The 14,848-nt window shown below is 40.7% G+C and overlaps 1 protein-coding gene across 1 annotated transcript in view; it reads left to right on the forward strand.

Moving 5' to 3' along the window:
• LOC137518507 (polycystin-1-like protein 1) overlaps positions 1–14,848 on the forward strand; it is a 330,792-nt gene that overhangs the window by 78,822 nt on the left and 237,122 nt on the right. The window contains exons 4-5 of the mRNA XM_068236461.1: positions 9,209–9,332; positions 12,996–13,079. Of these exons, the coding sequence (XP_068092562.1) occupies positions 9,209–9,332; positions 12,996–13,079 (208 nt within the window). The remainder of the gene's footprint in view (positions 1–9,208; positions 9,333–12,995; positions 13,080–14,848) is intronic.

Genomic DNA, 14,848 nt, shown 5'->3' on the forward strand with positions numbered 1-14,848 from the left:
TCAATCATGCTAATTTTGATTTTAAGTGGCAAGATATTTCTATGTCTTATCTAGGAGTGCAACTAACACCTTCATTCTCCTTGTTGATTTCTGCTAATTATGATCCTTTACTAGCTTCAATTACCTATACCTTACAAGAATGGTCTAAATATAAAATCTCTTGCCTGGGAAAAATTGCAGCTGTGAAGATGGTCATCCTGCCTCGAATCCTATATTTTTTCCATGGTTTACCACTTATCCCTCAATAGAAAATGAATCTATAAATTTCAGAAGGCTTTAGATAATTTCATCTGGAATCAAAAGAGAGCTAGATTTAAATCTTCGACTTTATATAGATCCATCACACAAGGTGGAGCTGGAGTACCCCACCTGTGGACATACTTATTAGCTACCAGACTTTCTCAAAATAGTAGGTTGGTTTAGACCTGAGTTGAACATTCCATGGGTCCTATTTGAATCACCATCAGTTGAACCATACAATATTCAATCTCTTCCATACCTAGCTTCCCACTTTTTGGAACAAATTAACCAATTCAATTTGAATGTAGCAGATTCATTACGAATCTAGTTTGCAGTAGGTAGTGTGGCGTAGTGGTTAGCTCTCTCGCCTTGCAGCGCTGGGTCCCTGGTTCGAATCCCAGACAGGGCACTATCTGCAAAGAGTTTGTATGTTCTCTCCGTGTCTGCGTGGGTTTCCTCCGGGCACTCCGGTTTCCTCCCACATTCCAAAAACATGCGGATAAGTTAATTGGCTCTCCCTAAAATTGGCCCTAGACTACAGTACTTACACTACATTATATAGACATATGGCAATGGTAGGGATTAGATTGTGAGCTCCTTTGAGGGACAGTTAGTGACAAGATATATATATATACACTGTACAGCGCTACGTAATATGTCGGCGCTATATAAATACTAAATAATAATAATAATACCATATACACTGGGCAGTGTATATATAGAAGACTCCGTAATATACAGGGGAGCGTCTTGTAGTGGTGTTATACAGTGTGTAGGCTGAAGATGAAAATGGTGGTGGTGCCGCTCTCTGGAAGCCACTGGATAGTGGTACAAGTATCTGTATAGACAAGGGGTGGGGGGGAATGGGAGGAGAAAGAGGAGAGTTGCAAGAAGGGTAGCAGTTGTCCCTGGCAAGCCTGCTGGAAGGAATGATCTCACCTTTAGGACTGACTGACTAGCCCATATGGGCAGTATCCTTTCTGCACACACTGCACCTTCCAGGAACCTTCAGCAGCACACTCTATCCCCTCACATAGTGGGAGTTCAGAGTGCAGCTAACAAACTTGCACACACAGCCTCCAAGCACTACATTCAGCAAGACCCAGTAAGCAGCCATCTATGGAGTAGTCCATGCGGCAATCGCAAGTCTTTGGAGGAAGTCCAAAATGGCGATTGCCATGCGGCCTGAGGCCTTTGTGAGAAATAATCCAAGATGGAGGTTTTGCGCCAGTGTCCAGCTGACTGCCAGGATGTTGTTAGGCAAAGATTTCAGATGATGGACCCTGGACAACCTGGGCCCAGTTAAGTTATACCCCTCACTTCAGCGAGGAGTTAGGGGCGTGGATCACACACTTCTTTGGGACATGAGATGTGCCAGCCCCTTCTCATGGACACAGGAATATCTGAATCATGATAGGTGTGCTAATCTTCAAAACCATACAGGTTATGTTAAATCTAATGACATTTTTAGGTCGATCAGAATTTATCGATAACAAGGATATCAAACTTGAGGGGTCAGACCCCTGGGGTATTAGAGGGTTATTTTAAAACAGTCTTACTTCAGTTCTGGGAGTCCGATGGGTAAGGAAACCTCTCAGAACCAGTGTCACGTAAAGTCCCTTAAACTCTGTGAATTTGGAAGACCTGGTATTTTTGTAGCCCCAGAAATATTACCAATATAGTAGTTTATGGCATATTAACGGTTACAGTAGGGTCATCTGTTCTCTGAGCCGAGCCAGCTGGGGGAGGATTCTCCTTTGATCTTCTAGCTGAGGGAACCCTGAGAGACCCCCTGTGGGTGGCTCTTTTCAAGTACAGGACTGAGGAGACTCAAAGTCTGGTGGGAGAGCAGTGTAGGTGTGAGATTTCTCTCTCTCTGCCTGGGGGGTGTCCTAGAGGCCAGGAAACCCGCTCGTCACACTTAGGTGAGAGAAGCTATTTAATTAGAGAAGTCAGTGTTTGCTAGCAGAGCCAGGAAGGAGAGAAAAAAAACAGTGGATTTAAACCAAAAATGTCATTTTGGTGGTTTTGCAAAGAAACTTGCGTTTGTGACTCCATGACGCATTCGATATGTCATATCGACAGGCGTCACAGTTCTATTGCTAGAAAAAGAAAGAAATCTCATGAAGCTTACATCCAATCTTTAGATAAGATATGCTCAGCACATAAAAGATTTTCTTGCTAATCCATCTCCTGATCTGAGGCAGAACTTTAAAAATAGAAAAAGATATGTCAAGTCTTATATTATATATTACATAATGATCCCCAAAAAGTGAACTCAATTTTCAAAGATTTCTATAAGAGTCTAAATGAGAGCCAGAATACTCAGCTATCAGGGGACTTGGGCCAATCATGGCTAAGTCGTACATCCCTACCATCTCTCTCTGAGACTGACTTAGCTGAACTAAATTCCCCTGTCTCACCTAAGGAGGTTAGTGCGGCAATTAAGAAGCTTACAAATGGAAAGGCTCCGGGACCCGATGGTTTTGGCCCGGAATTCTTTACATTCCTTAAGCAAGAGATCTCCCCATACTTATCAACACTATTTAATAAGATCCTCAAGGAAGGACGTTACCAGTCATAGACAAACCTGGCTTACTTCAAGCTACTTCTTAAACCTGGCAAGGATCCCATGCTTCCTGGTTCATACCATCCAATTTCCCTGATCAATCAAGATCTTAAATTATTGTCAAAAATTATGACAAATCGCCTAGCTTACCTACTCCCCAAACTGGTTAGCCCTAACCAAGTAGGTTATGTTCGTCACCGATCTGTAGTGGCCAACATCTGTAAGGTTCTTCTGGTTCAGGACTGTGTTCATGCCTACCCTAATTATGTAAAACTATGCTATTCTACTTATCGACACTGAAAAAGCTTTTTGGTAATGTGAGTTGGGGATTGCTGGATGCAGTACTGGACAGAATGAAGGTTCAGGGAGTGATCCGCAGTTTAATTAAAGCCATGCATACTTGTCCCAGCGCCCGTGTATAGTGGGATTCCTATCGGAGCGTTTTTTTCTTGAAAAAGGCACAAGGCAAGGTTGTCCATTATCCCCCTTATTATTTAATCTTGCGCTTGAACCCTTTACATCAACTCTAAAAAAAAAAAAAAAAAAAGTTGACTGTATTGGACTCCTAAAGGATGAGGGTGGGAACTCAATGGTGGATGACCAAGGTAAGGCAGAGTTATTAAATGCTTTCTTTCTTTGCTTCTGTCTTAAAGAGAATCTGTATTGTTAAAATCGCACAAAAGTAAACATACCAGTGCGTTAGGGGACATCTCCTATTACCCTCTGTCACAATTTTGCCGCTCCTCGCCGCATTAAAAGTGGTTAAAAACAGTTTTAAAAAGTTTGTTTATAAACAAACAAAATGGCCACCAAAACAGGAAGTAGGTTGATGTACAGTATGTCCACACATAGAAAATACATTCATACACAAGCAGGCTGTATACACCCTTCCTTTTGAATCTCCAGAGATCATTTGTGTGTTTCTTTCCCCCTGCAGCTATCTTCCACTGAAGTGTCAGGCTGTTTCTACCTGCAGAGTGCAGACAGCTCTGCCTGTATGTAATTCCTCAGTATGTGAAAGCCCAGCCAGCTCAGAGGAGAATTTATCCAGCTTGTAAAAGATAAGAGAGAAGAGAGCAGCTGCCCTAATCTAAATAATACACAGGCAGTGTGCAGAGAGGAGCCTGGAGGGGGGAGATGCATCACAGAACCACAACACTGAAGAACTTGGCAGCCTTCCAGACACAGGCTGACAAGTCTGACAAGAGAGAGATAAGTTGATTTATTACAGAGATGGTGATAGTAGAACGTGCTGCAGTAAGCCAAAACACATTAGAATAGCTTTTGGAACTTGTAGGATGATAAAAAACAGGATGCAATTTTTGTTACGGAGTCTCTTTAAGGGAAACATCACTGTTGCAAATTACAGATGCAGAAGAGTCTCAATCTTCCAATTGTAATACTAAATACTTAACGCAGGAAGAAGTGAAAGCAAGACTAAATAAATTAAAAATAGACAAGGCACCTGGCACTGGTTGGAATGCATCCTAAGGTCCTAAGGGAATTAAGTTCAGTTATAGATAAACCCCTTTATCTTATCTTTTGTGACTCTCTTTCAACTGGCAGAGTCCCAGTGGATTGGCGTACAGCCCACGTTTTCACATTATTTAAGAAAGGCAAAAAATCAGATCCAGGAAATTATAGACCTGTAAGCTTAAAATCAGTTGTATGCAAACTATTTGAGGGGTTACTAACAGATACTATACATGACTTCATAGTAGAAAATAATCTTATTTCGCAGCATCAGCATGGGTTTACTAAAGACAGGTCCTGTTTGACTAACATGTCAGCTTTTATGAGGTAGTGAACGCTAATGTGGATATTGGGAATGCTGTTGATGTGATATTCTTGGACTTTGCAAAGGCCTTCGACACTGTTCCCCCACAAAAGTCTGGTGCAACAGTTGAGGATGCAAGGACTAGAGAAGAGTCTGTGTGCATGGATAGGGAACTGGCTAATGGACAGAAAACAAAGTGTTGTGGTCAATGGATCATACTCAAAATGGGAGACTGTTAGCAGTGGGGTCCCACAGGGGTCTGTACTGGGTCCAGTGCTCTTCAATGTATTTATTAATGACCTAGTAGATGCAGTAGAAAGCAATGTTGCTATTTTTTCAGATGATACAAAATTGTCCAGAATCATCAACTCTCAGAATGATAGTGACAAATTGCAACAGGATCTGGATAGGATGACTATATGGGCAAATAAATGGCAGATGAAATTCAATGTTGAAAGATGTAAAGTCATGCATTTTGGTCATACCAATGGTCTAGTACCATACAAAATAAACGGTATACAGTTGGGGACATCAAACTTGGAGAAGGACTTAGGAGTACTCATCGACAACAAGTTAAATAATCGTATTCAATGCCAAGCCGCTGCAGCTAAAGCTAATAAAATTTTGGGATGCATTAAAAGGGAAATAAAAACTCAAGATGCTAGTATAATATTGCCTCTGTTTAACTCTCTAGTAAGGCCACATCTGGAATATGGAATTCAGTTCTGGGCACTACATTACTGGAAAGATATTGAAGTTTTAAAGCAGGTGTAGAGGCAAGCAACAAAATTGATACGTGGGTGTAAGGTCTCACTTACCAAGAAAGGCTAGATAAACTGGGTTTATTTAGTCTAGAAAAAAATAGCCTTAGGGGGATCTAATTAACATGTATAAATATATCAGAGGGCAATATAAAAGCTTGGCGGATGAGCTATTTGTCCCTAGGCCTTCTCAAAGGACTAGTGGACATGATCTGCGCTTGGAGGAAAAACGCTTTAGCCATTTATTTAGGAAAGGGTTCTTTACAGTAAGAGTGATTAAGATGTGTAATGCATTGCCACAGACAGTAGTTATGACAAATTCTATACCTGCATTTAAAGGAGGCTTAGATGCTTTCCTTACGTTGAAAGACAGCCATGGCTACAATTACTAGGTAATGCCCAGTGATGTTGATTTAGGGATTTTATCTTATTGCCATCTGGAGTCGGGAAGGAATTTTTTCCCTTTTGGGGCTAATTGGACCATGCCTTGTTAGGTTTTTTTTGCCTTCCTCTGGATCAACGGGGATATGTGAGGATTGAGTCTGGTTGAACTCCATGGACGTATATCTTTTTTCAACCCAAATAACTATGTAACTAGAGCACTGGAAAAAACATGTGTCAGGTGTAGAGGTAGGGGATGTGGTAATATCACAGGCCATGTTTTGCTGATGATGTCCTATTATTTTTAAGAGACCCAAGCTCCCAACTAGGTTTGACCTAAAAGATAATCTCTGAAATAGGCTCCTCTAGTGGTTTCAAGATCAATATATGAAAGTATGAATTGATGTACCTTTCTCCTGCAAGATCTACTTCAGGATTAACAGACCTTCCAGTAAAAGTATGCTCTCAATTTACATATTTAGGAATCAAGATATACAGGGATCCCGCCCTTTTATACTCCCTAAACTTTACTCCCCTAATAGCAGATCTAAAACGCCAACTCCAAAATTGGGAAAATCTGCCAATAAATTTGATGGGCAGGGTCGCTCTGATCATGTCCGTCAGTTTCGGTAGATTGCTCTACCCTCTCCAAACCATACCTCTTCTCCTGCGGTACTCAGATATTAAGGACCTTAACAGGGCCTTCAAGAAATTCCTGTGGACAAGAAAAAAAAACAAAAATAGCTCTCGCTAAACTTACACTACCAAGGGAGTGGGGTGGGTTAGCAATTCCTGATATCGGTCGCTATAACTTAGAATGCCCTACAAGACATGTCAGGGACTGGATAAACAAAACAAGTATGTACGCTAATTATCATCTTGAGGCTTCCTTTTCAGAACCTCGGTCTTTAGCAGGTCTATTACACAAGCCCCAAAAAAATATTCCTTTAAAACTCAAACATTCTCGTGTGATTAGAGACACAGTTATAGCTTGGAGGGAGTTGAGGAAGCTATTTTCTGTCCCTGCACAGGTATCAAAATACATTCCCCTACGGGGACACCCAGAATTCCCAGCTAGCTTTGCCTATAGCGGCTTTCTAAAATGGCAGGCTACAAAGGGGCAGGCTACTACCTTTCCAAGAAATTTGTGCTAAATTTAATTTACGTATAAGTCACTCCCTTTATTATGGACAGCTGTGTTCATATGTACTGAGTAAAATTCACAATATTCCTGAAGTGGCCTCTCTTGATGTTTTTGAGGAGTTCCTATCCCCCAGATGCCACAGGTTTCATTATCCACCATTCATGCCAAATTACAGCAAATTAAATTACCCATAAAGGCGCAGAACAACTTAACTAGGTGGTCCAAGGACATTGTCGAGGAAAACTTAGCAGAAAAGATATTAGAAGGCTACAGACTAGCTCATAAGTTAATTTTAGGTGAAAGCTGGAGAGAATCTCCACTTAAACTTATTCATAGGGCTAAATATGCCTTTAATATTAAATACAAATCTCCTCCTCCACATTAATCACCGGCATGCCCCAAGTGCTCCCAACCTAATGCGGCTCTATATCACTCTCTATGGTTGTGCCCTGTTAATGATTCCTTTTGGAATAGAGTGCTTTCTTATGTTAATTCTCTTTGTAAAATTCAGTTAGAAAAATCTCTGTTATTACTATTATTTAACTATGTGAAACCTAGCACCTACACGAAAGAGCTACGGGCAGACAATGCTCGATGTCCGACGAAGCTAGCCCATTTGATGATCCTTATTGCCTCTCGCAAAGTAATCTTTAACAAATGGATTTACCCCAGTGCACCGTCTGTGTGTGACGTAAAAGAGGAACTCTCTCACCTTTTTCGGGGGTATTTTGCTACTAACCACAATCTAGTTGCAAGCTGGACTTCATCCTGTTGAAAATGTGTGATATTTTAAAATGCTGGATACTCTGTTATTGTAACTGTATGTTCAGCTTGGTCATTATATCATACGTCTTCTTTACATTATGGTTGAAAATAAAAATGTTGTTTCAAAAAAATATTCTGTGGCCAGTTGTGTTCCTAGATACTATCAGTTAGTGAAATGTGTACCCCAAATAATGTTAATTAGTTAGATGTGCCCCCAATACTATTAGGCAGCAAGATGTTATCGCAATAGTGTTAGGTAATAATAGGTGCCTGCACTATTCGGTAGCCAGGGATAACCCCATCAGTATGTAGCCAAAAGTGCCCCCAAGTATTAGGTAGCTAGTGGGGCCCCTAAATATTAGATAAAAAGATTAGCCAGATGTACACCCCTAGTGGCAAGTAACCAGAGGTGCACCCAAATATTAGGTACCCTAGTATTAGGCTGCCACCCCTTCCCCCGTATGGGGTGCAGATGTGCTCTTTTTTCATTATAGTTTGCAGATGTTCCCCTCCACCAGTAAAGATAGCAGATGTGCCCTCGGTATTAGGCAGCCCCCCTCCCCCAGTATAGGTATCAATCACCTGCGGGCCCATGCCCCACCATGGCCCCAGTGTGGCGCCGCAACTGGTGGGCGTGTTAAGGAGGGAAATAATAGACTTAACTGCATGTTTTCATTTGAAAATTTGGCATGCCACATCATTAAATGCCATGAGGGTCACCTGTACTACAGTTTGATTATTGGCCAACATAAAACACAACTTCCTTCTCAAACTAAGTGTGACATGCTTATTTATGTCAATAGTATGTGTTGACCTCTGTTCTTCTTTGATATCAGTCAAAGACTCACACATGAGTCTAATGTTGGTCACATGTTGGGATGTTTACGGCTAGGCATACATGATTCAAGTGTTGCCCGATCGATGATGAATTTCAAATTTGAAATTGAACAACATGGACAATCAGGGTCAATAGACGGTATATTGATCAGTGCAAACCAAACAGAAGGTAGTTGAGTCAGACAATATTATCAATCAAATGCTGTATACGACCATGCAGTGAGTGGCCCAAACTTGCATGTGCTCATAGATTTTGATTGAACTATTGTCGGTTGAAACTTAAAACAACTGTTAATTCTCAACCAAAATTTTTATCCTGCTTGGTCCACCAGGTGATTATAAGATCTTTTGGATGATAACAATCATTTTCATGGTTTGATCACATAAAATACATTTTAAAGAATATCAACCAGAAAATCTAATCTACTACTACCATGTACTGTATGGCTGGTTTTAGAATCTAATATGTGAACAAATGTCTTATCCTAACTGGAATTTTTAACTTGATGGATCTTTTAAATGATTGTTTTTGCAGAGATATCACTAATTTCTTAGCTGCACGATTAACAATGTATTTCCTGTCTATATGATCATGAAGTTAAAAAATATATATACAGTATATGATCAGTCAATCTAGCAAATTGTTCTAGCTAGCTGTGGCTAGCTTGAGAAAAGTAAAGTTTAAAGAATATAAAGGTGGTATAATTTTTATTTTATTTTATATTTACATTCAGAAATCCTATACAACCATTTAATGAGATCACAACAGAGGATCAGTGGTGGAATTGGAGCATTAATGTGTTGCTTGAACGTATATATTGGAATCAGCTGCGCAATGATTTGAATGTAAATAACGAGGTAAAATTATTATCACGATGATTCAATAATCTTACAGAGCTGGTTACATTACAAATTACACTAATGCAAGTACATACTGAAACTCCTTTGTATGACATTCTGATCTACTGTACCTTGTGTTTGTCTTTCAGTTTTTTTTCCCACTGAAATTGATAAATTGAAATTACATTTAGTTGTACTGTGCTTGCTATTGAACTTGATTTAGTTTAGTTAAGTCATTAATATATGTAACAACTATGATGGTTTACCGCCAAGTATAAGGTGCTGATTATAGTATGTGCCATATTAAATTCAGTTTTATTAGCAGAGTTATGTAAAAAAATCTTTTTTTTTTTTACGAAGAGCTCTGTTGGGACAGCATGACTGCTGTCCTCACGTGATCCTGCCAAGTCCTTTCCTGTGGCACACAAGTGCAACCTTGTACACTTTCTGTGCATTGGGTGAGAAATTTGGGGAGGCGCCCATGAAAGTAGATATCAAACTTAAAATAGTAAACAGGAGGTCTCATACCTCCAACGAGGACTCACGTAGGTGGGAAAAAGGAGTCTTTATTAAAAGAAAACGTGACTCACGTAGGTGGGAAAAAGGAGTCTATAGTAAAAGAAAACGGTTATACTGTAGACTACAGTATAACCATTTTCTTTTAATAAAGACTACCTTTTCCCACCTACGTGAGTCCTCATTAGAGGTAAGAGACCTCCTGTTTACTATTTTAAGTTCAATATCTACTTTCATGGGCGCCTCCCCAAATTTCTCACCCAGTGTAACCCTACTCCTCTATGAGTTGCTGTTCCCCGCTACTTGTTGACCCAGTCCACCAGTAGACAGGACCACGGGAGGAGAGTGACCACCTAGTTCAACAAGGTTCCTGGATACCGAGCGGAAATGTTTGTTTTTTTCTGCATGCACATATGGCGGTTGCAGGACTGCAACCCATCTTTTTGAGTATAACTACCCACAACAATTTGCCACTATTGGTCCTAACGATATTGCACCATAAGGGCTCCCGTTCTTCCTTTCTCCATAGGTTAATAGTTATCCATTCCTATGTGAAGGGATCTCCTGTCACCTGTACCAATACAATACTTTCTGTGCATGGCAGGGCTTGGGGATATTTGGCCCTGGCCAGGAAGCGCTCAGAGCTGTTAAGTCTTCATTGCACCTGCAACATATTTAACACACTGTATAGTCTGTCCTGTCATTCTGTCCATTTGCCAGTCTGTTCTGTCAGTCAGTGCAGTTGCCAACCTGTCTTTTCAGTCCAGTCCATCCTTCCAGTCCTGTCATTCCAGTATGTCTTGCAAATCCCATCAGTCCAGTCTGTCCTACCTTCCCCTCCATCCTGCCAGTCCTCTAGTCCGTCCTTCCCTTCAGTCTGTCCTGATAGTCCTACCATCAACCCTGTCCTTCCTACCCTTCAGCTGGTCCTGCTACTCCTAGCCCCCAATCCTCCTTTCTAGTACACCCTGCCATTCCTACCTGCCAGTCCAGCCTTCCAGACCTACCTTCCAGCCAGGCTTACCAGCACTACCTCTGAGTTAACCCTGCTAGTTTTCCTGTCTCTCCTTTGCCGTGGCATTTGGCCTCCTGTTCTTCCCATCACTGGTAAGTCATCCCGGGGTTTGTGACCTAGTGGCCACTAGACAGCAAAGTAGTCTGTCACCCGCTAGGAGTGATGGTCCATCATCCCTTGCAGTGTTCTCTAGTGAAGTCCCGTGGTCACTAAGACCCCATGCTGTGGATGCCCCCACACCAGTCACTGGTGCTAAAATCAACAGTGCTCTGACAATAGGTTTTAAAACTTTATGGATGAAAGTCTTTATGGCTCTTAGCTAATCTGGATGATTTAGGAACTCAGACTCCTTGGGGATGATACATCCATTTGTGACAGCTATATGAAACAAACAGCCATCTGGAGTTTGGAAGGAATTTTTTTTCCTCTTTTGGGGCTAATTGGACCATGCCTTGTAAGGGTTTTTTCGCCTTCCTCTGGATCAACAGGGATATGTGAGGGTGCAGGCTGGAGGTGTACTTTATTTTCTGGTTGAACTCGTTGGACGTATGTCTTTTTTTCAACCCAAATAACTATGTAACTATGTAATGCAATCTTCTCAATATCAGACACCATTCTCAAAGTCCCATCACACTAATAGTTCATGACTGTTCATGACTGTTCATGACTGGGCAGCACGGTGGCGTAGTGGTTAGCGCTCTCGCCTTGCAGCGATGGGTCCCCGGTTCGAATCCCAGCCGGGGCACCATCTGTAAGGAGTTTTTATGTTCTCCCCGTCTCTTCGTGGGTTTCCTCCGGGTGCTCCGGTTTCCTCCCACATCCCAAAAACATACAGATAAGTTAATTGGCTTACCCTTAAATTGGCCCTAGACTACAGTACTTACACTACATAATACAAACATAGACATATGATAATAGTAGGGATTAGATTGTGAGCTCCTTTGAGGGACAGTTAGTGACAAGACAATATATATATATATATACTGTACAGCGCTGCGTAAGATGTCGGCGCTATATAAATAATAATAATAATAATGACTGCTGCTATGGCTTGCTTATAAAGACGAATTATAGAAACTGGTCGAACACTTTCTGTACTTTCTATGCTTTACTAGCAAAAAAAAAAACGGGTTAAGTAGAGATGGTTGATGTATATCAAGGCTAACAATTCGTTCCATTGCTTAAGTGACACAATATGGAATTTCTGGTAATCAAAAGAGGAAAGAAAGTTACAGTTTACATGATATTATAAGAAGAAGCAAAGAGAAAATACTATGAGAGCTCCCCTCCTGTGCTTGGGACCTTCATGAAGCCCGGGGACAGAAAAATAAACATGTAGTATGAACAAACAATGTGGGTTATGTTCTCAAAAAATAATTTTCAAAAAGCTTTATTACGTATTATAATCTACAATAATATTCACAAAATGTTGCATGGCAGAGTAACACAAAGACATACAAAAAGAAGTAATTTTTAAGCTTCTTCTGTCCTTGCTAGAAAGATTTATCAACTTTCTGTTAGAACAAGAAGCAATAGAATAATGTACCCTGTTAGCCTTCAGTAAAAGCAAGAAGTTTTGAATCAGGATGATACCATTTATTGGCTAACTTAGAAGAAAAGCAGTAAGCTTTCGGCTATGAAGCCTTCTTCAGACTGATTCCTGTATACTGACAAAATTTAGAACACAGCTTATGTATACTGTATGTAATGTATAGTGTAATTATGTATATATAGTGTATATAAGCTGTGTTCTAGATTTAGGAATCAGTCTGACGAAGGCTTCATAGCCGAAAGCTTACTGCTTTTCTTCTAAGTTAGCCAATAAATGGTATCATCCTTATTCAAAATGTCTTGTAAGAACAAGAAGTGAGAGAAGTATTCTCCGATGGAGCACACAGACTGCAATTAAAACACACACACACACACACACACACACACACACACACACACACACACACACACACACACACACACACACACACGTACACACACGTACACACACGTACACACACGTACACACACACACACGTTGTTTTATTCTTTTATTCTGGAATTGACCTTCAATTTTACTATATGTAATTATGGATCTAGATTACCTTTTTCAGTACGTTTGTATATATTGCATTTCACTTATTTATTTTCATTGCCAGGTTGGAGCAATGCAAGGGAACCTGTTTCTTATAGGAGCTCCAGTCATTCGAAAATTTACAGCTTCAAATGCATCTAGCTATATGGTAAGATCATAAAAATGAAATGTTGAAGAAATCAATGGAGCACATGTACCGTTCAAATAGGGATCCCAGGCAAAATGCAAGGAAAAACATACTGTACCTACCGTATATGGTACTGTGCAAAAGTTGGCACTTCTGGAAAAATGCTTTTAAAAATATTGCAATGAATATTTTCATTTATTATTTAACAGCCTACATAGAAAGTGCATAAAGTAAAAAAATTGAATCAAATCAATATTTGCTGGTATCACTCTTTGGCCCTGATGCACTTAATGCATCTCATGGCTTATCTGGTAAAACTTATCACGTCTTACCTTATTCTCATCTTATCTGATCTGTTTCATGGTCCACTCACAGCATAACCATGCAAAATGTACTCAATAAAGGTTGTTATTGTGCTTTAGTAATTATGCTTCCAGTGGCGTAGCTAAGGAGCTTTGGGCCCCAGTGCAAGTTTTTTTTTTTTTCAAATAAGTTTTATTGAATTTTACACATAAAGTATACAAAAACACAGTAACCCCAACAAACCCCCCCCCCCCCCCAAACCCTTCGCTTCTCTCGTGGTGTCGTTCTGTATCGCCGTTGCACTCGAATAAGGCGGTTGGTATCCCACTTTAAGCTATGCTTCACAGTCTACCCCATGTTCCCTAAGATATTCTACCCATGGGGTCCAGATTCTGTCGAATTTTAGTGGACAATTGCGTTGAATATATGTCAATTTGTATAGCGGGAGTGCCGAGTTAACAATTTTAGTCCATTCAGCAACTGTTGGCGCAGTAGGTTGTATCCAACGTAAAATGATAGTTTTTCTTGCATAGTAACTCAACAAGTCCCATAATAGTATCAAATTCCTGGATTTTAGGATTTCGCCAGAAATTCCCAGCAAGTGTACCTTAGGATCAAGGGAGATATGTTGCTCAAACACTTTTTGAAGTAGGTTATTGATTCCTGTCCAATATGATTGTAAGTGAGAGCATCCCCACATCATGTGGATAAAGTCCCCAGGCGAGACGCCACATCTGGGGCATTCATCCGTTTTGTTAGGGAACATTCGAGCCATGCGAGTGGGGGTATAATAGATTCTGTATAGAAACTTCATTTGAATTAGTCTATCTTTCATGGATATAAGATATTCACTCGTGGCCTCTAGCAAATCCCTCCAGTCTGATTCCTCCAAATCAGGCACATCAATGCTCCAGCTCTGAAAGGCTTTATCCACTCTAGGGGACCCTGTGTCTATTATGGTAGCATAGATAGTGGACAACGGTGATTCTAAATTTTTCCGAAGGAGCAGAGATTCTAATGGGTCAGATTTTAGGATGAGGGGGTTAGGAAATTGAGCCTGTGCAGCATGCCTGACCTGGAGGTACCTGAAGAACATTTTGTTTTGAAGTACAAATTCGGATTTTAACTGGTTAAAAGTTGATAATTGACCATTGGGGAATAGGTGATGTAGCCACTTGATTCCCTGTTTAGCCCACAGCACAGGATCAGGAACCGTCATGAGGTGAGGGAAGTTGGGATTACACCACAGGGGAGTGAACGGGGAGAATACATCTTGTTCTTTATATTTTAGCCTGGCAGTTTTCCATACTTTAATAGTTAGCTTCATAGGAGTAGGCAGCCGCTCCATAGCTCTCTCTCCCCTAAAGGGAAGAAGGGAGAGACCTTCATAAGATCCCACCACAGCAGCCTCCAGCGTGGTCGCTGTGTTCCTATCTTCCTGGGCGAACCACCAACGAATGGTTACAAGTGCGGAGGCCCAGAAATAT

Source organism: Hyperolius riggenbachi, chromosome 5, assembly GCF_040937935.1.
Source record: "Hyperolius riggenbachi isolate aHypRig1 chromosome 5, aHypRig1.pri, whole genome shotgun sequence".
Classification (NCBI taxonomy): domain Eukaryota; kingdom Metazoa; phylum Chordata; class Amphibia; order Anura; family Hyperoliidae; genus Hyperolius; species Hyperolius riggenbachi.